At 42.9% G+C, this 25,682-nt stretch overlaps 1 protein-coding gene across 2 annotated transcripts in view; it reads right to left on the bottom strand.

Annotated features, from left to right (window-relative positions):
• Window positions 1–25,082, bottom strand: part of Cep97 (centrosomal protein 97) — a 40,863-nt gene extending 15,781 nt beyond the window's left edge. The window contains exons 1-10 of one of the 2 annotated variants that reach the window (XM_076943017.1): window positions 24,871–25,082; window positions 21,085–21,227; window positions 18,521–18,679; window positions 17,019–17,120; window positions 14,979–15,092; window positions 14,106–14,272; window positions 11,320–11,484; window positions 10,460–10,584; window positions 6,568–7,348; window positions 3,125–3,200 (exon numbers count right to left, since the gene is read on the bottom strand). In XM_076943017.1, the coding sequence (XP_076799132.1) occupies window positions 3,125–3,200; window positions 6,568–7,348; window positions 10,460–10,584; window positions 11,320–11,484; window positions 14,106–14,272; window positions 14,979–15,092; window positions 17,019–17,120; window positions 18,521–18,679; window positions 21,085–21,227; window positions 24,871–24,913 (1,875 nt within the window). In that variant the 5' untranslated portion in view covers window positions 24,914–25,082. The remainder of the gene's footprint in view (window positions 1–3,124; window positions 3,201–6,567; window positions 7,349–10,459; window positions 10,585–11,319; window positions 11,485–14,105; window positions 14,273–14,978; window positions 15,093–17,018; window positions 17,121–18,520; window positions 18,680–21,084; window positions 21,228–24,870) is intronic. The other variant, XM_034514863.2, reaches the window with a different exon arrangement.
• Window positions 25,083–25,682: the final 600 nt, after the last annotated feature.

The raw sequence follows: 25,682 nt of genomic DNA on the forward strand, positions 1-25,682 counted from the left end.
AATCAGTGACCACAAGGAAATAAGGAAAACTTAAAATAAATTTTAATAAATACTTGTTGAGATTCTTGGATAATGATTAAAGAAAAATCTGAAAGTGCATGGTTTATTTCTTTTTTGGGGGGTGGGGGGGAAAGGGTCTGGTTTTTTTGAGACAGGGTTTCTCTGTGTAGCCCTGGCTATCCTTGAACTCACTCTGTAGACCAGGCTGGCCTCAAACTCAGAAATCCACCTGCCTCTGCCTCCCAAGTGCTGGGATTAAAGGCGTGAGCCACCACTGCCCAGCTGAAAGTGCATGTTGGAGTGCTCTAACATTCTGTATAAATAAAGACAGGTGGAGCTATTCGGGGCCAATTGCTTGAATGTCAACCAGTGGTCAGAGTCTTTCTTTTTGCTAACTCCACATCTCCGTCCAGGTTGGCAGGTGATCCAGCCCCAAGGACAAAGACAAGGGAAAGCTTGCCTCACCCCTGTCTTGAGGTGCTATAGGTATGATGCCCTCCAGCCTCTTTACCCACCTTTCCCCTCCACCTGCTGGGTCATGACAGAGGGTGACCTGACCCTGTCCCTCATTGGCTGGAGCATGGCTGAAGCTCTCAGGAAAGCAGAACAGGCCCTGACCCTTGCCTGGGCAGAACAGTAGTGCTAGCCCTGGTGGAGGAAGCACAGGCAACCCACCCCCACCTAGGGAAAGAGTACAGGAGAGCTGATCCAGCCCCTCACTGGTTGCAGCACTTAGGAGAGTATGCCCTGTGCCTTGACTGGGCAGCACAGTGGAGCTGGCTCTGGAGGCATGAGTACCAGTGAGCCAGCCAGAGGGCATGAAAACAGGAGAGCTGACCCTGCCTCCTGCCGATGGAGCCACTGGGTGGCCTAGATAAAGCAATGCTGGAAAGTAACCCTGGCGGTTTGTCTAAAGGAGAGCCAGGCTGCTGGCCAGCTCAGCTACTGCACAGGCCCAGATCCAGAGCTTTGAGTTGGCCCACTCCAAAATCTACATCATCATAGAACCGTTGGTGTGCATGAAAGGGCCACCTATTAATCCCAAGCTGCAGCATCCCCATGACACAGGGTGAATACAGATAATCTAAGAGGTGTCCAGGTGAGGAAACAATATTGATGGTGTCCCAGAAGCCAGGGAACTCAAACCAGACTAATAATGCACAGCAATAAACACTTGCAAATGTGCTGGGGACAGCATACAATGACAGGGACTGCCTGCAGAAGGCCAGGATGGAGACATCACAGAAGCCCGCAGCAGCTCCTTGTAAAAAGGATGGCATCTGGGACCCTGAGAAGCAGGAGACACATCCCTCTAGGGGACCCGCCATCTGAAACTACGGACTGCCCACAGTAGAGTGGGATGGAGACATCTCAGTAGCCCACGACTGTATAGATTTCATTTGTGTGTGACTACTTTTCAGTTGGCCTTGCTGTGCATAATTATTCTATTATACCTGACTTTCTTACTTCTTTCTCCTTCTGCCCTGGTGAATTCTGTGAAACTAGATGTTCCTTGATGTAATGATTCTTAAACAATTAAAAATTGAGACATGGGGCACAGCACAGCACAGTCCTAATGGCCCAGGTGCATGCTGTGTGTTCTCATCTTGGAAACAACGCAATAACTGCACAATGGTGGTTCCAGATTAATACTTGACTTGCAAAGAAAGTTTGACAATTATTAGAAAATGAAATAGAGCCAACACTGGGATCCCAAGAAAAGAAAAAAAAAACTATTGAAGTTATGAAATAAGTTTTGCATAACATTTAAGAGTGGTTCCTAAATAATCAAGTACAGAAAACATACAATTATATATTTTAAACACTAACTTAGTCAAAACACTGGGGTTCGTAGGAGAGTCACTGTGTGCAATGTACAGAAGTAGAAAGCTAGCAGAACTACTGAGTTAAGGGTTAACTTGATTCTTTCTGGCCACTGCCTGGCAGCTTTGCACATGTCAGTTATCATTAGAGCTTCACAGAAAAATGCAAGTAGCTGACCTCAGAGCTCTGAGCTCTAAAGTATAATAAATCAAAAGTTAAAGTTTAAATAATGATAAGTTTGTAATTATTATTATTTTTGGCTACAGTCCTGGGAATAGGGAAGTTTGAAACTTTAGAGAACAAATTGTAATTCTTAATTCTTCGTGGGATGTGGTTACTCTTTTGAATTTGATTTGGCAGTGATTATACAATGCCTTTGGAGTATCAGTAAAAGATTGAGACAAGAGAAAGGCGAGTGAGTGAGTGAGCGAGCATGAGAAGAGCATATGAAGAGTGAGTGAAGAGAGAATGTGAAGTGTGTATGGAGAGTGTGTGTGAATGAGAGGGGAACGCACAGGGCTGTGTAGGAGTGTGGGAGTTCAAGAAAAGAAAAGCACACAGGAGAAAAGAGTGCACGCAGGAGAATGCAGAGTGTGTGCAGCCTCAAGCTGCGAGCGAACAAGCGAGGGAGAAAGAAAGCAGAGAGTGAGAGAGAAGAAAGAGAAACTTTAAGCCTTGAAAAATTGCCTGTCAGCTTGTACCCAAAAAAGTAGTCTGTGTATATTATTATGCGTCTTCCAGATATCCCTGCTTCCAGTTGAGAACTCCGATCCTGCCGGTCGGTGGTAGCGCACGCCTTTAATCCCAGCACTTGGGAGGCAGAGGCAGGCGGATTTCTGAGTTCGAGGCCAGCCTGGTCTACAGAGTGAGTTCCAGGACAGCCAAGGGCTACACAAAGAAACCCTGTCTTGAAGAGAGAGAGAGAGAGAGAGAGAGAGAGAGAGAGAGAGAAAGAGAGAGATCCAATCCTGAGTCAAGGCCGGACCCCAACACAAGTGAAGATGTGTGGACAGAAGGGGCACACTGTGGGACACACTGTGACACACTATAGCTTCCACAAGATGTTTTGTATGCTTTGTTTTGTTTTGTTTTGTTTTGTTGGTTTGTTGTTGTTGTTGTTTGTGTGCTTTTTATTTTGGAAGGACCACAGGCAGATACGAGGGATGAGATGAATGGGACTGGGGTACCTGATGTGAAACTAACAAAAAAATCAATAAAAAGTTAAAAAAAAATAACTTTGGTCTCACTAACTAGAAACCTTCTCTGTTCAGATGCTAGAGGAATCAGCAGTAGGGTTTACCTCATTCCAAAGGAACCTGACAGCTTCTTCTTGCACAAAATTCTTCACACGTTCTTCATCTCTTTCTTTTCTTAACCTACAGTGATTCAAAGGATCATGTTGACATCAGGAAGAACACTTTGATTTAAACTTCCTGTTGAGACTACTGAACAAATGCATTAGAAAGAGATTAATAACCTAGTAACAACCATTTTAGACTATCTAAGCTCAGACCTTATTCAAAACTATGCTTCAAAACAGAAGCCAAATAAGATGTGTCTGAAATTGAAATTCACACATTCATTCTATAAAGTATTACAGATGAGAGAAATATTTGTATGAGTGTGAGTGTGTGCACATATGCTTATGTACTAAACATCTCTGTGTATTCCCAGCCAAACACAAGTTAATAGGAGGCATAGGAAAGGCTGGTTGGTCAAAGCTTCCGAACAGTTAATGATTACACTTCCGTGCTCAGGACCAGATTAGCAATGTTCTCCTAAGACGTCAGCAGAACTAACCCATCAGCCACCCGTTTCCTATCATCCCATTTCAGAGACTCTGGTGTCACAGACTTCTCCCGTCTACACCTTACTCTCCTACCTCCATCTTACCTCTGAGATCATGGACGCCATCTTGATTCGTAGGCCTAGCCCAAAGCAAAGCCTTCCTCAGTTGCCCATTACCATTTTGAACATTACCCTACTTTGTCCTGAAGCTTGTTTTGTGTTTGCTTTTTAATTTCTGCAGGACTGAAAATAGAAACCAGGGCCTTGTACCTGCTAGACAGAGACTCTACCCCGAGCTACCTCACCCCTTCTCAGAACTTCAACACAATTATATACATTCTCTAGACTCTCCAAAAGACATTCTATTGTGCCATCGGACAGCCCTGAATTGTAAGAAGCAAACTCTCTTATAGACTACCTTTCTTTGAACTTTTCCTTAGCCAAAACAGACCCATTTGCACAAACACTGTGGCTCTCTCAAGCAGAAGCCTTCTCTGCTTCTTTTATATATCAGGATCATCCAACTGCTTCTTTCTGCTATTTTCAAGTGACTCTTTATCTAACTTCTTATCCTGGTTTAGTTCTTTTGCACCTTGATGCAAACCCAGAAGTATCTGGGAAATTTCTATTGAAATAATGGCTCTATAGGATTAGCCTATAGGCAAATCTATGGGGCATATTGTTTTATTAATGATTACTCTGGGAAATCCCAGCCCACTGTGGTGATGCCCATTCTGGGCAAATGGCTTTCAGTTGTAGAAGAGAGCAGGCTGATGCACAATACACTGGTGCAGTAGTTGCACAAACATTGTAGGTGTGAGCATCCACTATGGATTTAAGGTCCATTCCATGAAAGAGGAGATGTGGGAGGGGAAACCAAGATCAGAATATATTGTATAAAAAAAATTAATTTCAATCAAAAGAAAGGAAGAAAGGAAGGAAGAAAGAAAGGGAGGAAGAAAGCAATCAAGCAAGCAAGCTGAGGAAGCTGAACAAGTTCTAAGGAGCAAGCCAATAATCAATGTTCCTCCACAGCTTCTATTTCAGGTTCTGGCTCTGGATTCCTGCTCTGGGTTCCCTCAGTGATGTGACCAGAGAGTTTCAAGCTGTGATAAACCTTTTTCTCCCCAAGTTGTCATGGTGTTTTAGCATAGCAATAGGACCCCTAAGACCCTCCTCTAAGGATGCCTCCTATTCTGATAAATTCTCCCACTTCCCATGTTACTCACTGATGTCTCAGGTCCAGTCTTTCTCTCTGCCCCATTCCTGTTGTTTTGGTTTTGAAGACTCAGGATTCAAATAGATGTTCTACCTAAGAATAGCTCACCCCATGAATCTACTGTGGTAACCTCACCCTATTCCCAAGCATTGTAACTACCCTACTTTTCAAACTTATTCCAAGGATTGGAAAGATGCCTCAATGAGAAAAGGTGCCTGCCGACAAGGCTAAAGACACGAGTTCAATTCCTGGAACCCACACAGTAGGAATCAACCTTTACCTATGGATTCCCTACCAGCAACTCCCTACTCTCTCTTCCTAATTAGAATAACATTCCCAAAGCGCTGGTGCCACTCATTCTTTAAGCTCTTGACTTTTTTATTCATTATCCAATCCATCCCAAACTTGCTTTCATCTCCACACCAGTAAAGCCACTCTCGGGAAACCTACTGTGCGGTGATGAGTTAGCCCATCAGACCTGGGATGCAGGATGTCTGTGTCCTGCATGTTCTGAATGCAGGAGAGCGAGTACAGCAACCTCCAAGCCCTTGAACTAGTTACCAGAAGAGACTCTTTGTATACCTGAGGAACTGAGTTGCACCAGAGCTTAAGCTAACTATGTGATTCCCAGTGAACACCCATTTCGTTCCCCTGGGGCCCTCACACACATGTATCAGGTTATCTCTAAGAAACGAGAAATCTGAAGAAAAAATCAGTCACATGAGCACACAATTCCTAAATACCTAACCCCAATAAAACCATGGCCCGAAATGCTCAGGAAAGCACCTCTGGTTGGTATCATCACACGTCACAGTGGGAGGGAGGGAAGGAAGGAAGGAGGAAAGGAAGGGAGGGAGGGAAGGAAGGAGGGAGGGAAGAAGAGAGGGAAGAATAAAGGAAGAAAGAAAGAAAGGGAGGGAGGGAGGAAACTAGGAGGTAACTGGAAGAGGGCACCTGGAGGGCTACACCAGCCTCCTCCATGATTTCCTCTAGTTTAAACTGTATGCATCTGCTATTATAAACAGTAACTGTGAACAGAGCAATTCCTGAGTTCTGTAAGTTCATTTAGCAAATCATGGAACCTGAGGAGAGTCTAGAGGGTCATCTACAGTCACCAATAACAACCACTGGCTAAATCCAGCATCACTTTTTCTACCCTGCATGAAGTACCTCTCACTTCTGAAATATTTTGCCCCACTGTAACTGAATATACTACACTCTCTTGGCTATTCCTTCTCAGGGTCCTTTGCTACTTTCTCCTAAGCTGCCTACAATATTAATAAACATCACAAGTTGCAGTATTAATGAACTCCTAATTGTCACAGGTTGGCAGTAAGGCAATCATGTATGTCCTGGAATTGAAGAATAATTCCTGCCTTAGCCCCAGAATTTCAGTCCCTTTGGATGCCTGATATTTCTCTTTAGCTCTTATGTCAGCTACTTGGTTCTATGTGGAGTCCCTCTTGCCCCTTGTCCAGTTTTTCTACAGTATCTGCTTCTGTGTTCAGAATCACAGACGTAGTCACTCAATGTCTTTTGTGATACTACACCTATATACTTTTGCTATATACTAATTGCCATGCTGGGAAGGGAGATGCATATGATGATCTGTATTCTCAAAATGCTTTCAGTGCATCACAGGAGATGAGGTATAGCAACAGAGCCTGCACCAGAGCTCTCAACTTCAGAACCTGGTACTGCCAGCCAACAGGACAGCGGCAGACTTTCCAACCTACCTCTGCACTTCATCTGTTAGGCAGACAATATGCTCCTGCATCCTGCGCAGCCGGATTTCGTAGCGTACCCCTTTGGCTTGTGGATTGTAGTTTCTGGTATAAAAGCCTCGCCAACAGGCCTGAAGCTTAGTGGCAGCTGCGTTCAGTTTCTGAATGGTAACATTATCTTGTCCCAAAGCAACAGGTCTCTGGGTCAAAATCCTGGAGGGAAATTTCTCTGAAGTGGTAGGAGACATGACTTCTGCACTGTTTGGTTCTCTGTGAGACACACTGTGTCCAACAGACTCAGGAAGAGATGTAAGACTGTGGTTATCTTCCTTCAAGATAGCATTGATGATCACTGACTTGGGACAAGGTAGCAGCCCAGCTTCCTCATTTACTTCTGTACTGATCTTACGTCTCAGCATTTGAACAGAACTCTCATTTGCATCCCATGAAGACCTTTCCTTGTCCTTATCCTGGTTTTCCAGCCCTTTCGGGAATTTATCTGCACCTTCTTCATCATCATCATCATCCTCTAGGCCCAAGTTAATGCCCTGTAGCCTCAGCTCAACAGTGGGAGACACCGGAGATAGTCCTGATGCGACTGGCATAAAAGTGGACTCTGAAGAGAGCAGACTACAGTTTAGCTTGTCCTCATCGGTCTGTATATCTTCCAGGTGAAGGTCATTCCGAGAATATCTTGTAGCGTGTGCAGCAGCTGCGAAGTTATTCTTAACAGCATACAACTGATCATCGTTACTGCTGATCCCAACCCAGGAATTGATTTGGAGGACAGGTTCTAGAAGATTCAAGGGAGCATCGTTTAAATCACCAAGATTTGAAGAGCCTTCTTAATTGTATACTTAAAACATTTTATACACTGAGCCATCGCCCTAATCCCTTACTTATAGACATTTAATCCCTAAAATATAGTCAAGTACAATAAAAAATAATTTCCTCAGACATGACTAAAATGTCAAACTAAACATTTTTAAGAAAATTAATTTGTGGCAAGCCAGCGGTGGCGCACGCCTTAAGCGTCCGCCCGCCAGAGGGCCTCCATGCCCTCCTTTGCGAGTTCAAATCCCGCTGTCTCTATCTCCCATATGACTCTCTCGCTGAGTCTCATGGGAGAAAAAAAAAAAAAAGAAAATTAATTTGTTGCAGGAAAGATGGCTCAGTGGTTAAGAGGACTGATTGTTCTTACAGAGGACCTGGGTTCAATTCCCAGCACCCACATGGAGGCTTAAAACTGACTATAACTCCAGTTCCAGGGAATCTGATTCCCTCTTCTGGCCTCAGCAGGCACAAGAGATGTTTATACACAAGGATATACAAGCAGACAAAATGCACATGTACATAAAGGAGTTAAGAGAATTTTTTTGTTTAAAAAAAAAAATAACAGATTAAAGGGTGAGAAGGGGCATGCCTCTAACCCTAGCACTTTGGAGACAGAAGCACTGGATCTCTGAGTTTGAGGCCAGCCTAGTCTACAGAGCAAGTTCCAGGACAGCCAGGGCTATACAGAGAAACCCAGTCTTGAAAAACTAGAGAGAGAGAGAGAGAGAGAGAGAGAGAGAGAGAGAGAGAGAGAGAGAGCACAATAACAGGAGAGAGAGAGAGAGAGAGAGAGAGAGAGAGAGAGAGAGAGCACAATAACAGGAAAATGATACTCATGCCTACAATCCCAGCACTTAGGAGGCCGAGGCAAGAGGACTTTCATGAAGTCAAGGCCAGCATTACTGTCTGTATAAAGAAAACTGTCCAAAGTGGTTTTTTTTTCCTTTTTCTTTCTTTTTTTAATGTGTGTGTATACACATGCGTACATTCCCAGAAGAGGATATCAGAATCTTTATTAACTAGGGGCTGGGAGCCATCTGATGTGGGTACTGAACTTTGGTCCTCTGGAAGACCAGGAGGCACTCTTATTTCTTTTGTCAATTACAAATTTTTATTGATTCTTCATCAATTTGACATCATGTACCCCAATCCCACTCAGCTCCCCGTCTCTCCAATCTACCCTCCATCCTTATAACCTTCCCCCTAAAAAAAAAAAAAATCAAAAATTAAAATAAAGAAAAACCAAAACATCTCAGTGTGTCTCAGTATGTCACACAGTATAACCTTTTGTCCAAATAGCTTTGCTTGCAAATCTCCATTGCAATGAGGCGTTGTCAAGGCCTCTGGCTTCTGCTATACGATCAATACTGAATCCTTCCGGGGACTCCTCTCAGACATCCCCATTGCTGTCCTGTGCCATGGAGATCACAAAGCTTTGGATCTGCAGGACTAGCCCCTCTGTACACTTGAGAAGTTGGTAGATGGGGTGGATGTTGGACTGGGCCAACTCAGAGCCCTGGATCTGACTCTGGGTAGAAGCTGAGTTACTCAGCCTACAGCTCTCCTGCACACACATCAGCAGGACCAGTTCTCCCACTCTGCCTGGGCAAGGAGTTGTCAGCTCTCCCACTCTCCACTTCCATGCCCCGAGGCAGACTCTCCCATACCCACATCTCCAAGACCAGCTCTGCTGTGCTGCCCAGAAGGGACTCTTAACTACTGAGTCCTATCTCTAACCCTACAAGGAGTAGTTTTAAAAATTAAACATATGAGGCCGGGCTTATGATTCAAGCATAGAACACTTGTCTAACATGCCTAAGGTCCTAGGTTCAATCCCCAGTAACACATACACAAACACAAATTAGGAATACGGAGACCAGCAAGATGCCTCAGTGGTTGAAGGTACTGCACAAGACTGAAGTCCCGAGTTCAATCACCGAAGCCCACATAAAGGTACAAAAAGAAAACTACACCATTGAGATATCCTATCCTCCACACATACTTCATGACATTGAGATATCCTATCCTCCACACATACTTCATGACATTGAGATATCCTATCCTCCACACATACTTCATGACATTGAGATATCCTATCCTCCACACATACTTCATGACATTGAGATATCCTATCCTCCACACATACTTCATGACACACGTACCTACCTACACACCACATACACGATAATAATGTTTTTTAATTTAATTATAGTGGGGCCGGAGAGATGGCTCAATGGTTAAGAGCACTTGCTCCTCTTCAGGAGGTCCTGAGTTCAATTCCCAGCACTCACGTAGCGGCTCACAGTTGTCTATAATGATTTGAAGCCATCTTCTGCTGTGCAGACATAGATGTAAATAAAAGATTCATATACATAAATTACATGAATAAATCTTTTAAAAATGTAATTAGAAATATACTATCCATGTACACATATCTGGATGCACATATATGAAATATGTATACATATATAAAATATACATATATGTATTTATACATACATGTATATGTGTTATCTACAAATCAGTATCAAATGATCACTAAAGTTAAAGTCATAGAATATTACAAAAATACATCCTTTTCAGCTAGGCTTAGTGGCGCATGTGTGCTATATCTCAGCATTCAAGAGGGAGAGAGGGGCTGGGGAGATGGTTCAGTGGTTAAGAGCACTTGCTGCTCTTGCAGAGGGTCCAAGGTTCAGGTCCCAGTACCTACATGATGGTTCACAACTGTCTGTGACTACAGTTCCAAGGGAACTGATGCCCTCTTCTGACTCCTGTATGCACATGATACACATACAAACACTCACAGACATACATAAAGTAAATATTAAAAAGGAAGAAAGAAAGTAAAGAAAGGAGAGAGAGATGTATAAATGAATAAAGTCAGGAGGATTTGAAGCAAGTCTGAGACCAGGCTGGAGCTGCATGGTGAGCTTCAGATCAGTCACAGCTACACAGAGAGACCTTGCCAGAAACTCACTAACGTTCTATGACCCAGCAGGTCAAATGAATTAAAGAAACGTAGTGGAGCAAGCTGTTCTTGAGCACTGGGTACAAATGACCTCCTTACCGCTTTCCTGGAAATCTGGCACAGGGCTTGAACACTCGGGCGTACGGGGCGCCCTTGTTTCAACAGCAGCAAGAGGAGACGACTCTTCACTTTGGCTCTGGTTCATCAGCTGCCTCTGGTGAAACCTAAAAACCAATAACACCACTGCCTTCTAACAAAAACTAAGTTTTCGCCTGCTACTAAGTTAACGATGGTAACAGAAACGTAACAAGTTTACGAGGGTATCTTTAGTCATTGGCGAACAATAGTCTCCTTTCAACAGTTTGTGTAAAGAAGGTTACATTTTTTTTTTGATTGATAGACAAAAATGGGGATGGCAACACACGCCTATAAACCCAGCACTGTGGAGCTGCTGGCAGCAGAATCAGCCCTTCAAAGTCACCTTCTCCACATAATGAGTTGGAGGCCAATCTAGTTTACATGAAAGGACTTTATCTTAATCTATACATTTAATTGTTCACCCGCCTTATATGAACATAACTTCACAAGCAAAAACATTGAAAGATGGGATCTCCAACAAGGGAAGTGATTACTAAACAGCTCTGGCCATGCTTGTTAATATTAGCATTAATATGCTAGAGGAGGAAGCTACACTAAAAGGCCAAGTACTTTTCTTCAGGTGTTAAGGCTCAAACCTAGAGCCTCACACATGCAAGGCAAATCTACCAAAGCTATAGCCTTGGTGTTGACAAATGACCCGGTCTTCCATGATTGTTCGGTAAAGGAACGAGCCACACTGTGTAACTTAGCTTCTCTGCTGTGACACAAGGCCCACATCCAGATGTGTGCCCTCCACCACTGGAAAGTCTGAGGTACCTTCACCTCCAAAGTCCTCAGCTGCCACAAATAAACGGGCTTACCTCTGTTTGCTCAGAATCTTCTCCAGTTTGGCATCCTCTGCGGTTTGAAGACCCAGTGCAGAAATAAGAGGACAGACTGTAGCCAGATACTGGACAAGCTGGATGTGCTGACCAGGCCGATACGATCTCCCCTTGCCTTGACTATAGAGCCATTCAGCCTTCAGACTGAGGAGGAGGTGACAGCACAGGGGTCAAATACATTGCTAAGCAACAGTGATCTTCCTTTTGAATTTACTTCATAAAAGCCAATGGAAGTTTTTCATTAAAAAAAAAAAAAAAATTACGAGCTGGAGATATGGCTCAGTGGTTAAGAGCACTGACTGCTCTTCCAGGGGTCCTGAGTTCAATTTCCAGCACCCACATGGTGCCTCACAACCATCTGTAATGGGATCTGATGCCCTCTTCTGGTGTGTCTGAAGACAGCTACAGTGTACTTACATATGTAAAATAAATTAAAAAGTCTTAAAAAAAAAACACACACACAAGTTTTACTTACTTATTTTTAGTTAATTTTGAGGGATGGTGTGTGTGCGCGCACACACACACACACACGTATGTCTGTGTGTGTGTGTATTCCCACATGTGCACATGTGTGTGAATACTCTTGTATATGTACACTAGAGGCTGAGGTTGAGTGTCTTCTATTGTTACACACTTTATTTTTTGAGACAAGGTCTTTTGCTAGGCTGGCTGGCCAGCAAGCTCCAAGCAACCTGCCCAGCCATGTCCATCTCCATCTCCTCAGCAGCAGGATTACAAACACGTGGTACAATCCCTCCTTTCGGATGTATATTCCTAACTCACTTCCCTTGGCCTTATGTTTTCATTTTTTTCACAATTAGAGGCACTCTGTTCATAGTAATGATTCCAAATATTTTTAAATTATTTTCAAAGAAGCAATGAGCATTCTCTCCATTTACTTCATCAAACAGAAGTGATCTATAAGCTCTTAATGGAAATTTTTAAAAATAGCTAATTGGTCACTTTTTTTAAAAACTGTTGGGAAGTGGGAATTAAATATTACAAATACTTTATTTCCTGTACAAAATTTATCACTAAATGCGTATTTCTCATAAGTAATGCAACTAATAACAGTGATAGAATTTCACCATTTTGTAATCCTTAATGAATTAATGGTTTGGGTCATGGATCATTTATAGTTACCAATAAGAAGACAGACATTCCAGACACTGAGTACAACCTAATAGTATCTACAAAGTAGTCTTCCCTTTAAAACCTCAAAAATATCAGCACAGTGGTACAAGCCTTTAATCCCAGTACTTGGGAAGCAAAGGAAAGAAGATCTCTGAGTTCCAGGCCAGCCTGGTCTACAAAGTAAGTTCCAGGAGACCCAGGACTATGTAGAGAGATCTTGTCTCAATAAATAAATAAATAAATAAATAAATAAATAAATAAATAAAACCTCAAAACTGAATCCGATCAAATCTTCAAATCCAACCACCAATTTAAACATCAATAAAAGGGAAAAGAAGATGCCAAACATACAAGAAATTGTCTGAGAACTACCCAGTCATCATAGCCAACCTATAGAGTATACAACCGGAACAGACTGGTACTTTTGTTTAATTTTGTTGTTGCTTTTGGAGACAAAGCCTCAAGTAGCCGAGACTAGCCTTGAACTTAAGTAGCTAAAACTAGCCTTCCCTGCCTTCATCTTCCAAGTGTTGTGACACCAACTTGCTTGATATTTGAAGATACTAAAAAGGATCCCCCAGAACTGGAGTTACAGCTGGTTGTGAGCTACCCTGTGGACAGAGGGAATGGAACCTAGTAAGAACAGCAGTGCTCCTGTCTACTGAACTGCCTCTTCATTCCCCACCCCACCCCTTTCTTATACAAAGTTAAAACAATATATATGTAGTTGAGCATGGTTTTGAATTTCTGATATTCATGCTTCCATTTCTCTGGTGTTAGATTCATAGGCATTCACCCCCATGGCCAGTATTCTGAAAAACTAGGGCTTTGAAATCCCTTGTCGTCCTAGGATCCACTGTTGGTTCACAGTGAAATAGAAGCTTGCTATTGCTGGCTAGCGAGTAATCCACCCATTTCTGCCACCCTGTTCCCCATGCTGGAGGTACAGTACAAGAAGCTATACTTGGCTTTTTATGTGGGTTTATTTTTAATGAATGATATTTTGGTATATCCAGTTCTTAATGTGGATTCGAACTCAGGTCCCCATGCTTAGAGAGCAAGAGTCTCAAACATGGCAGGCAAGCACCCTATCAAATGAGTTTTATTCCCTAGCCCTAAGGCTAGTCTTACATAGCCCAGGCTCTTCTAGAACCAACAGTGGATCCTAGGATGACAATGACCACCCAATTCTTCTGCCTCTACTTCTCAAGTACTGGGATGACTGGCACGTGCCACCACATCTGGCTCCCAGCCCTGATATTTATTTTCTGTCCTTTCTAGGAAAAGAAAGATAATCCTATATAATCAGCAAACACTCTGGGCTAGAATTACACCAGGATTTTTAATTTCTAAACACACACTTTAATTAATTGATTAGCCAGATGGTGATGGTACACACTTTTAATTCTAGCACTTGGGAGACAGAGGCAGGCAGATCTCTAAGTTGAAGGCCAGCCTGGTCTGATCTACAGAACGAGTTCCAGGACAGCCAGGGCTACACAGAGACCATGTCTCAAAGTTAAAAAAAAAAAAAAAAAAATCAATAATCTACAGGAAACTAAAAATTCTAGAACTGGTCTTTCCCAAAACTCCCTTGATTGGTGCCATGTTAAACAGATCATGCTGTCTACCTTTCCTTCTGAGAAATCACATATCCATCCAGCACTCTGAGATTTAGACACCAGCTGACAATGTACGGCCGATAGTCAAACCCTGGAATGGACGGGGTTGCCATCACACAAGGATTGTTCATGATGGATAACTGCTCCAGTTCACTTAAAGAGGCCAAAAACGAGATCTGCAACAAAAGACACCATTGTTGAGCAAAATGAATGTCTGTCCAGTGTCAAGCACAGGGTTCCAATGACTACATAACTTTGGCAGCATTTGAGAATGTCACAATTTCCCTCTTGTTTTTAAAGAGCATCAAGCGATACTCTACTATTCTACTAGTCACTGACTTCTAAAACGCTAAAAAGCCCTGGCCATTTGTCCTTGCTGAACAACAGAAAGTGTCAGCATTATCTCCTCGATAAGGAAACCAGATCCTTTTTTGTGACAGGATCTCATTTAGCTCAAGCTGACCTTTAGCTTCTAATCTTCCTGCCTCAGTTTATCAAGTGCTGATGTCACAGACATGCAAGACTTTGCCTGGCTTGAGAAAACCCTATTTGAAACTTAATAGCAGCCAGGGAAAGGCGAACAAGTTGCCTTATTGGCCCCTATAAAGTAGATGTCTCTCTTTTGCCAATCACCAGTGTAATTGCAGCATTACAACTGAAATTCAGCCTGCTGACCCGCCAGCGTAAGGAAAAAGTAGAAAGAAAAGCAATGACACTCTAGAGCCAAGTCTTTTACCATAGCAGCGTGTTCTCCCAAGACGGTCCCAGTCTAAAAGTGAGCTCCAGACCCACTCCTGCCCCTCTGGGCCTTTCCCCTTCCTAGATTCCATAGACTCCTAGGCTTCTCCTTCCTGGGTACCACAGAATAGCTTCAAATTTTACCTCATTTAAGTCTCGGATTTCATTTTCTGCCAAAGACAGTATAGAAAGATTTCTGGGTAGATATGCAGGTGCCATTCTAAGAGAAGTAATGATGTTCCCATGTAAAAGCAAGGTCTTGAAAGAAAAAAAAATTACAAATCAACAAATTATAAATAAATTAACTTGACAATGCCAAAATGACGCATGCAAGAATAAAGAGGTCTATTTTGTTATATTTCTCAGCACCCATAAATCAAAGATTAACACTTATAAGGCACCTAAGTCGCCGGGCAGTGGTGGCACATGCCTTTAATCCCAGCACTTGGGAGGCAAAGGCAGGCAGATTTCTGAGTTCGAGGCCAGCCTGGTCACAGAGTGAGTTCCAGGACAGCCAGGACTACACAGAGAAACCCTGTCTCAACCCCACCCCCCCCCCAAAAAAAATAGAAGGTAAGTGGTCTCTGGCCCAACAAGACCTATGACTTACCCAAGAGCATGTGGCTGATGTAGTATTTAGCTCTGCTATGATGCACTAGCATTGCATGCAATTTAAATTAATATTCAAAGCAATATTCCTTTCCTTTTAAAATGTCAACATAAAAACTGCCATGGTGGCACATGCCTTTAGTCCCAGCACTCGTGGGGCAGAGGCTGATCTCTGAGTCCAAGACCAACCTGATCTATAGAGCAAGTTCCAAAATGGTCAGAGCTATACAGAAAAATCCCTGTCTCAAAAAGCAAAAAAAAAAAAAAAAGAAAAAGAAAAAAAAGAAAGAAAGAAAGAAAGAAAAACAAACAAACAAACAAACATATCAAAATAAGAGCTGCTGGAAGCTAGCTGGTAGTACTTGCACATCTTTAATCCCAGCACTTGTGATTAAAGTGATCCCTGAGTTTGAAGCCAGCCTGGTCTACAGAGCAAGTTCCAGAACAGCCAGGGCTACACAGAAAAACCCTGCCACAAAAAAACTAAAAATAAATAAATGACTGACAGACACACAGACAGACAGACAGACAGACAGACAGACAGCTGGAAGGATAGCCCAGTGGATCAGAGTGTTTGCTCTACAACCATGAGGACCTATCATCGAATCCCCAGCACCTATGTAAAAAGCTGGGCATGGTGGGTCATACCTGCACTGGAGGGCACAAATAAGTGGACTTCTGGCCAGCCAACAGCTAAAAAAGTGAGCTTCCAGTTCACTGAGAGACTATCTCAAAGCAATAAGGTAGAGGATAGAGGAAGGCACCCAGCATCGTTCCACACAGGTGTCTCCATTCAAACTCATCACCATGTACCACACCCATATCCACCACACACAGACACACACACACATCCATCACACACATATCCACCACTCACACATGCATGCACACGCACACGCATGCACACACGCACACACGGGTCATACCAGAGGGAAAAAGGTATAACAAAAGAAAAATGCACAAAATATCCAATCATCTTTTTGAATTCTCTTAGCATTTATCAGGGCAGCTGGATACATTAAATTGTTTAAAATTATTGTTGCTATAAAATGATTTCTGCTTAAGATGTAGGGAAAATGGAGCTTCAGATTTCACTTCCAAGGTTTGAAGGGTCTATGTGGTCCTAATAATATTCAATTAAGCAAAAATACAGGAAAAAAAACCCTCTATACCATGATTTTGGTTTAGATTTTATTATTTATTTTATGTATGTAGGTGTTTTGCCTACATGTATGTCTATGCCTGGTGCCTGTGGAGGCCAGAAGAGGGAATTACATGCCCTGGAACCAGGCTTACAGGAATTCGTTAGCAACAACATGGTACTGGAATCAAACCCAGGTCCTCTGGAACAGCAGCCAGTGCTCTTAACCTTTGAGCCATTTCTCCATCCTCCATGTATTAAGTGAAATTAATGTTTTTAATTAAGTTATACTTAGTACTAAAAACAGCATCTTTGAGAATAGAAAAAAAATAAGCACACAAATACACATATACACAATGAGACCATGAGACCATATTTTTAGTAATTTTTTAGATTTATGATCATTTTTAAGAAGTTAGAGAAAACCCACTTACCTTCAAAGATATTAGTTTCGATACATCTCCTATCTGGGGTATGTTATTGTCTGATAAATCAAGGTGTTGCAGAGCTGTACAGCTATTGATTTGCTCCATGGTCTATTATAAGAAAAGCATCACATTATTCAGCGCACTTCAAAACAACGGACAAAATGGTCCCCTAAGTCTTTGCAGCTGAGCCCCTGCTCCCTCTTGTCACTAGAAGCACAGCAGCAGAGCTGAGCTGGAGAAGGGAGGAAGGGAGAGCAACATTCAGAACATAGCCATGTTGTAAGCTTTCAAGGCTACCAAGCAATTCCTAACATCGGAAACATCTACAGCCCTAAGAGAGTTAGTTCACTGGCATCTGTTACTAGAGAAGAGAATCTGCGAGATCAGGATGAAGTCGGGGAAGGACCAGAGCAAAGCAGCATCTTCTAGGCATTAGGGGACCACCACACCCATAAACACACAGCAGCTGTGGGTATCTGTATAAGACCCACACAAGAGCAAGCCAGTTAACACTTAGCAGAGAGGGAGAAGAGGTTCCAAGCCCCACCCCTGAGGACCTATGGACAGGCAGTTAATGGCTTCTGACAAAGGGAGAGTCAGCTTTCCTTAAGAGTGTGGCCCCTAGCGAGCCAACTGCGATCCAATGGATGGCACCACACCCAAGAATACTCGGACAGCATAAATTAGATTCAATTGGTTATTTAAAACAGAGAGAGAGAGAGAGAGAGAGAGAGAGAGAGAGAGAGAGAGAGAGAGAGAGAACATCAAGTTGGGTAGGGAAGTGGGAAAAGAAGTAAATAGGGAAAGAATGTCGATAAATATAATCAAAATACACTCTAAGTTGTACAAAATTCTCCAAAAATGAAGCTAATTTTTTTTTAATTTTGGGCTCTGCAACTTCTTAGATGTATGAACTGAATAGATTATTAAGTTGTCTGTGCTTCAGTTCCCCTTCCTATATAATAATCATAATAACTATACCTACTGCACAGGCTGACATGAGCTTACTACAGACACGATGCTTAGAAAAGTACATAGCATAATGTAGGCGCTCAGTAAGGGCAACTATTATTATAATTCCCTCTACTCCCCTTATCAGAAAATAAGATACAGCAATGACTATTAACTTATCCAAAATTACATAGTTCCTGGGTGGCAGAAACAGTAGACAGAATCCAGATCCCTTGACTTTCCCTGCATCATTAGAAATGTACTGAAAGTGTGACTCAGCAAAGAAGTATCTCCTCCCCATCATTCTAGAATCTTATTTACTCTCTCAAGTATGATGTAGATTCTCTGTTCACATTTAAAAGTATACTATACTGTAGTATGTGTCTCAAATGGAGGCTTCTTAAAGTTTGTGTTGACACCAATTATAGAAGTGGACATTCTCATTTTTTCGTTTACTTATTTCTATACTTGCCAAGTTTCTTCTTCACAGAGAACAGGTAGAGAAAACAACAACAACAAAATCTCAAAAGTTAGTTACCAAGCAGAAAGCCACTCACCTTCAGATTATTGCCCGCTAAATTCAGCCATTCCAAATGGACCAGGTCCTTCAGCCCTTCCATGCAGCCAATACTATTATGAGGTAAATTTAACACTCGGAGTTGAGTCAGTTTGGCCACACCCATCATCCGAACCAATCGATTGTTAGCCACTGACAACTGTGAGAGGAGAACATTATTATTGCTAGAAACAAAATCTGTATCTCCACACATTATTACTTTCACATTCTGAAATACACAAACCTAACACACAAAATATGTGTAATATTTCACACATATTATACAGATTCATTGCCTACAATATTACTGGAGTTTGTTGGTCTAATCAACAAAAAAAATATAGATAAAACCTGTTGTAGGGTAACCAACTGACCCCTGACACAGGAAGGAATTCACATGTGGTCATGTAAATCCAGTCAAAAGCCCATGGCAGGGGATGGTCTAAGCCTCAGAAAGAAGCTACTGATGGCTCTTGCTAATGGATAGAATGTACCTATCAAACAGACTTCTAACTGACTGCACATATACCCACAGACAATGCTGCAGTCAGCTGTATTCAGAGAAGCCCTTTTGCAGTGGTTGGTGGTGACTGCATAGACTCAGAACTAGTCACAGTGCTGGAAGTAAATATTTGTTAAAATGCCCAGCCATAAACGGGTCATCTATAAGAGCCCCTCGAAGGCCCGAGGAGGGCAGGGAAAGAAAGCTAGAAAGAATCTAAGGGCAGGAGGAAAGAGGGGGAAAGCTATGGAATAGTGACTTCTGAGTGTCACATGGCTGCTGTACTCTTGAACTCGAAGCAGCACGAGATCTCCATAAGATTGAGCTCCTGGACAAGCGGAGGTGGGGAGGAGAGCTTGGAAGACCCTATCCCTCCCTGAGAATTAACAGACAATGGTTGACAGAGAAGGAAAGATGCTTTCTTCAGGGATGTGGCCACGGGTAAGGTATTTATGCTCCTGTAAACATATTCTCACTCATGTCTCTCATGAAATTCACTTGGTCCCAAAAAGAGAGGTGGGGGAGAAGGAAGACAAAGAGGAAGAAGAGAAAAAGAAGACATGAAAAAAACAGGAAAGGCCACTTGAGAAGAGAAATGGAATTAGAGGGAGTGGACAAAAAGAGAGAGGGTAACGCAGATGAATATGATAGAAAGATGTCTATACATATACAGACAAATGAAACCCAGTATCATACATAATCAATGTATGCTTTCACACTTTTTAAAATACAGATAAAGCTGAAAAGACTTCTGTTAATTTTTAAAGATATGTATGTGTGTGGATGGTGTGTGGATATTGGGGTTGGTGTGTGTGTGTGTGGTGTTATGTTTATGTGTTGCAATCTTGTAAGTGTGTGGGTGCACATGCCCATCTATACATATACACAGGCTAGAGCAGGACTTTGGGTATCTTCCTCTATCCCCCTCTGTCTTATTGCTTTGAGACAGACTCTCAGTGAAATGGAAGCTCATCATTTTGGCTAAATTGGCTGGCCAGCTAGCTCTCAGGATCTGCCTGGCTCTCCTTTCCAATGACCAGGTTGAACGTAAACTACACGCATTGGTGCGTAGCTTTGTATATGGGTGCTGGTGATACACATTCAAGCCTGTGTGTTTGCAGAGCCAGTGGGCCATCTCCTAAAGACATTAACAGATCAACAGCCTGGAAATATAAGCTCCACAAAAAACGGTCTGAAGACTGTTTCAGTCACAAACTAGGACAATGACAGGTATACTAAGAGGAACCAAATAATCACTTCTTTTTTGTTTGCTTTGTTTTGATGCAGTAGTGACAATAGACTTGGGGCTTTGAGTATGCTAAGCATGTACTCGTGGCATTCAAGTGTGTCCTCAACCCCAACATTCTTGAATGGATAAACTCTTTACCCCAATACGAAGTTAAAAATTAGGTTAACACAATATTTTGTCAACATATAACGTTCTCTTTAAAAATATGTATTTATTTATGGGACTAGAAAGATGGCTCAGCAGTTAAGAACATTTGCTGCTCTTCCAGAAGATCAGAGTTTAGTTCCTAGCACCCAAGTCTGGTGCCTCACAACCATCTATAGGTAACTCCAGCTCCAGGGAATCAGACCTCCTCTTCCAGCCTCTGCGTGGACTCATACACATGTGGCATATATTCATACAGATATACACAAATATACATATATAAAAAGCAAAATAAATAAGAAATTTAAAATATGTATATAGAGAGAGCAAGGGCGTGCATATGCATGCCTGCATGTACATTTGCAAGTACCCTTGAGCAAGAGCACATGGGCAAATGTTACCAGCATCTTCTCAAAAGTCAGTTCTCTCCTTCTCCCTGTGGCAGGGATCAAACTCAGGTCTTCAGGTCCTACCTACTGAGCTGTCTTGCTGGCCCTGTTTTCATTTTTGTAATAATGCTTCTCTTTCCTCCATTGTAGTGTAATACATGTACTCATCTTCAGAAGCTAGCATGTAAAGCTGTAAGGCGACATTTACTGCCTTCCAGGCATGTAGAGCGACTTTTTGGTTTTGTTTAGTAATAAAGTAGTCGTATGTAACCCATACCCACCTGTATTAACTGTTTGCATTTCTCTAGATTTTCCAATTTAATAATCTGATTTTTATCCAGAATCAAGGTGTGAACATCAGCTTCACAGGGCAAGTTGGCACCTAATTTCTGCAGTCCCTGCCCTGACCAGTTCACCACTGATCCTTGAGAAGAGAAGACATCTTGTTAGAAAGCAAATATGACAACTGAGCTTAGCATTTCACACTGAGGGGAAAAAATATGTAAACACATTTAAAACTACACCAGAGCACAAGTATCAAGAGTTTCAATAGTAATAGTATAGTAATCCAGAGCTGCAATGCTACATTTTTTTTTCTCTGAATTTTCAAATTACAGGCTGAGAGTATAGCCCAGAAGCAGAACCTATGCCTAGTATGCAAGCCCTGAGTACACTGTAGTATTTAATTAATAGCATTCAAAAAAACAGGATTGAAGTTTCTTTTCAGGGGCTTGGGGGTTTGTTTTTCTGGGTTTTATTTTAATTTTCTGAGTCAGGGTTTCTCAGTATTTCCCTGGTTGTCCCGGAACTCTCTCTGTAGACCAGGCTGCCCTCAAACTCAGAGTTGCGCCTGCCCATCTCCTTAGCAGTGAGATTAAAGTGAAGATCCCTTCCTGGCACCAAGTGCAGATGTCTCCTGTCTTTGAAGGAGACAGAAAATCAATGTCCTTAAAGTGATAAGACCCCCAACTCTTAAGCTATGGGAAAGAGCCAAACAATCGTTCCCAGACAGCTGTGGCCAGCTTGTAAAAATACACTAGTCACTGATAACAAAATGGGTCATTTCATCCAAGCTCAAAAAGGTCCTTTTCTAGATGTATGGTCCCTCCTTGCTGTCTGAACAGACGTTAACAGTTTTGAAGGATAGCATTCCTTTACCCCTCACCCAATCATTTAATGCCAAGGCTTGAAAGCCCCAGCCTACACATTTCCCATATATACACCCGATCCCCTAGACCCAGGCATCGAATTCCTAATCTGCAGAGCAGGAAAAGTAGTGGCCTGATAAAAGACTCTTGTGCATTTACATCGGTGATCTCTGGAGGTCTTCTGGGGTTCTCAAAAACTGGACATAACAAAAGGAGGGTGCCACCACCTCGTGGCTTATTTGCCCCCCCCCCTTTTTAGCTTTCAATTCTTTCTTTGTTTTGAATTGGTTTTTGTTGTTGTTGTTGTTTGGGTTTTTGTTTGTTTACCTTTGCTGTTGTTTTCAGACAGGGTCTGATACTGGCTAGGCTAGCATAAACTACATAACCAAGGCTAGATTTGAACTCCTGATCTTCTTTCCCCCACCTCCCAAATACTGGGATAATAGCTATCATCACACCAGGCCCTAAAACTTATTTTTTTATAAAGATCAAAATGTTTATAACCTAACTACAAGTATACCTATCTTCAAGAGCCCAAAGTCATGTGTATCTGAGAAGGCAGTGCCTATCATGCATGCCCAGGGAAGCCAGAGGAAAATGCTGGGTGTCTTGTTCTGTTACTCTTTATTCTCTTACACCCTCTGTCACTGAACCTGAAAGCCTAGCACTAGACTGGAAGTCAGCAAGCCTCCATAGCACTAGGTGCTGGGCTTTCCCATGGATGCTGGGGGTTTCAACTCCAGTGGGGATACTATCACTTTGAGCACTCTTACCCACTGAGCCATCTCTACAGGGCCCCCCCCCCCCCACTTTGTTTTTTGAGGCAGGGTCACTCACCTGCCTGGAGCTCATCAAGCAGAGTCGGCTGGTTGGCCAACAAGCCCCAAGAATCCGCCCATATCCACCTTCCCAGCACTTGAAATTACAAGCTCCTGCCACCAAGCTCGACCTTTTACCTGGGTTGCCAGGACTGAACTCAGGTCCTCATGCTTGTACAGGGAGCACTGTGCCAAGTAAACTACCTCCCCGGTCACTTCGAAGTAATTTAAAAAATCACAGTATAGTTGATTAATCGATGGAATAAGATGATTTTCTGATTTGACAAGGTTGCAGGCAGTACTCAATGAAGCACTTGTAGCACAAACTCAAACTGTAGCCCCCCTGGCTAATCACTACAGACAAGTTTCCTTCTCTTCTTATTTATTTTTCATAGTCTGAAAGCTCCCTAAAATTAAGGTGTTGGCAGGTTTGGTAACTGAGACCCCTCTCCTAGAGGCTGGCTGCCTGCTCACTGTGTCCCCCCCCATGTCTTTCCTCTTTTAGCCTCTGCCCCCTCCATTTCTTCCTTGAGTTAACTTTTCTGCTCTACAAGATGTGGATGACAGCCCGGCGATTTTTAAAGCACCAGCACACCTTCAATTTCAAGGCCAGCTTCAGCTATATAGTGAGTTCTGGGACAACCAGAGCTACATATTGAGACCCTGTCTTGAAAAAAACAAAACAAAACAACTAGGCAGTGGTGGCAAACGCCTTTAATCTCAGCACTCGGGAGGCAGAGGCATCTCTGAGAGTTCGATGCCAGACTAGTTTATTGAACGAGTTCCAGGACAGCCAGGGCTACACAGAGAAATCTTGTCTTCAAAAACAACAACAACAACAACAAGTGGATGAGCCACGTGCACACCTCACATCTTTAATCTCTGCACTGGGGAGGCAAAAGCAAGAGGTTTTAGACCAGTCACAGCTACATAATGAGACCCTGCCTTAAAAAAAAAAAAAAAAAGTGAGAATATAATATAAACATTGTTCTACATAAAAAACATAAGATAATGGACGAAAAGCACCCAAAATATCATCTGGCTCTCTGAGGGGAGGGGGATGGCTCTGTAAATGCTAATTGCTGCTGTTGTGGGTTGTCTTGGTGAGCTAGGGAGGTTTAGGAAAGGAGCTATCGGAGGGGGCGGGGCCTGAGTAACTGCCAATTTCAAATTTTCGATCAGACTGGGGCTACCTTGGGATGTAATTTTTCAGGGTTCCTAGAGGGTTTCAATGCTTTTCTTATCACGTGAGGCGTCGTGAGCCCCTTCTTCAAGATGAAAACTAGACTGTCCTGGAAAAGCGCACCTAACGTTCGCACACAATTCCTAAGTGTCAACATATCTTTTAGCCGAACTCCTCCCCATAAGAATTCAGGATCCCCAGGTTATGAGCCTCAACTCTACCTACCCTGGTCTGTCCCAATCCAGTCAGCTGCTACCACACCTCAGAGTGTAACCAAAACAAAAGCTCTGAGGTCGGCGCCCCACGGAGGCATCTCCCAGGCACAGGTGCACCCCCAACCTGCGCTCTGCCAAACAGAGACCAAACTCGACCCCAGGACCTGGTCTGCAGAATGACGGGAGAGCAACGCGTGTCTGTGTCTTTCTCAGATTCTATCACACCTACTGGCCACTTCCAAAGAAGAGTTCAAGCAGACTATGATGCGGTTTCAGATATGATGCTTCCTGAACGTTCTCTGAACCGACGAGAAGGAGAGGCACGGGAAATACAAAAAAGCTCTGCCAATTTCCCGTGGGCACTAGGAACTCAATGTAAACGTCCCAGAAAGGTCACCGCAGTCCGAAGCCCCCTGCCCAGTCAGGCTAGGGAGAGCGCGGGACAGGGGCGCCGGGCACCGCGAAGGCTCTTGGGGACTGAAGTCCCTCATCCAGCCTTCACGGCAATGTTGCCGGGCTGGACCAAAGAGCGGGACTACAACTCCCAGTAGGGAGTGCGCCTCCGTGTTGCCTACAACCCCCTCATCAAAAGAACTGATCCAAAACTGCACCTCTAAATCCAGGCTTCCTCTTTACACCAAGCAACTATTTAATATGACTTAGCGAAGTAAACTTTGGAATTTAGGGATAGGGATTACCGTACCTTCTCCTGGAGCTAGAGCCCCGTCGACTCGCGCCACCGCCATACTCGCCGCTTGCTAATGACACCAGGCAACCGTCCTCAGCCGTTCTGTAGAGCATGTAAGTCAGCAGTGGGGCGCTGCAAACTACAACTCCCAGGATGCACAGCACTCAGCCGAGCCAATTGGCTCCCTGTTTGGACTCGCTGGCTACAAAGTGAGAGGTAGAGCCCTGCAGACCTGGGTTGACACAGTAGAGTTGATCGGTGAGCAACCTGCATTGTTAGATAAACCATTTCACTCCACGTCCAGGTGTTTGAGAAATTCGACACTTATACCACCTGGCACATGATGAGGTCGTTGTTTAAAACAAACTGATTTTGAAAACTCATTGCTAGAAGTCTCTATGGCAGTTACCCATTTTTTGGCAATTCTGAATTCAGTTTAAAAGGTTTCAGCTTCTCTATATGAATGACAGTGAGATATTTTGAGACAGTCAAAATGGATACGCTATATTTGCAATTTACCTGATCTTACCTAGTTAAATAGATTTAAAGCCTCAGAAACAGATTTTTTAAAATGGTGGTTTTTACACATTGAACAGAACTTTTAACAAAGGAGTATTATTTGATACATACATGCCCAGAACTTTTTCCGGAGTATTCAAAAAAAAGTTTAAAATAGCTTCCAAAGTCAGGAATACTTACTTTGCCTGATTAAAGGCTGTTCCTTTTTTGATTTAACTATGGATTCAGTAATAGAGAACTGGATATTACAATCTTTGGGCAAAATTCGATAGCGGAAGTAAAATTAAGCTAGGGTTTACAAGGTAACT

This window comes from Arvicanthis niloticus, chromosome 12 (assembly GCF_011762505.2).
Source record: "Arvicanthis niloticus isolate mArvNil1 chromosome 12, mArvNil1.pat.X, whole genome shotgun sequence".
Classification (NCBI taxonomy): Eukaryota; Metazoa; Chordata; class Mammalia; order Rodentia; family Muridae; genus Arvicanthis; species Arvicanthis niloticus.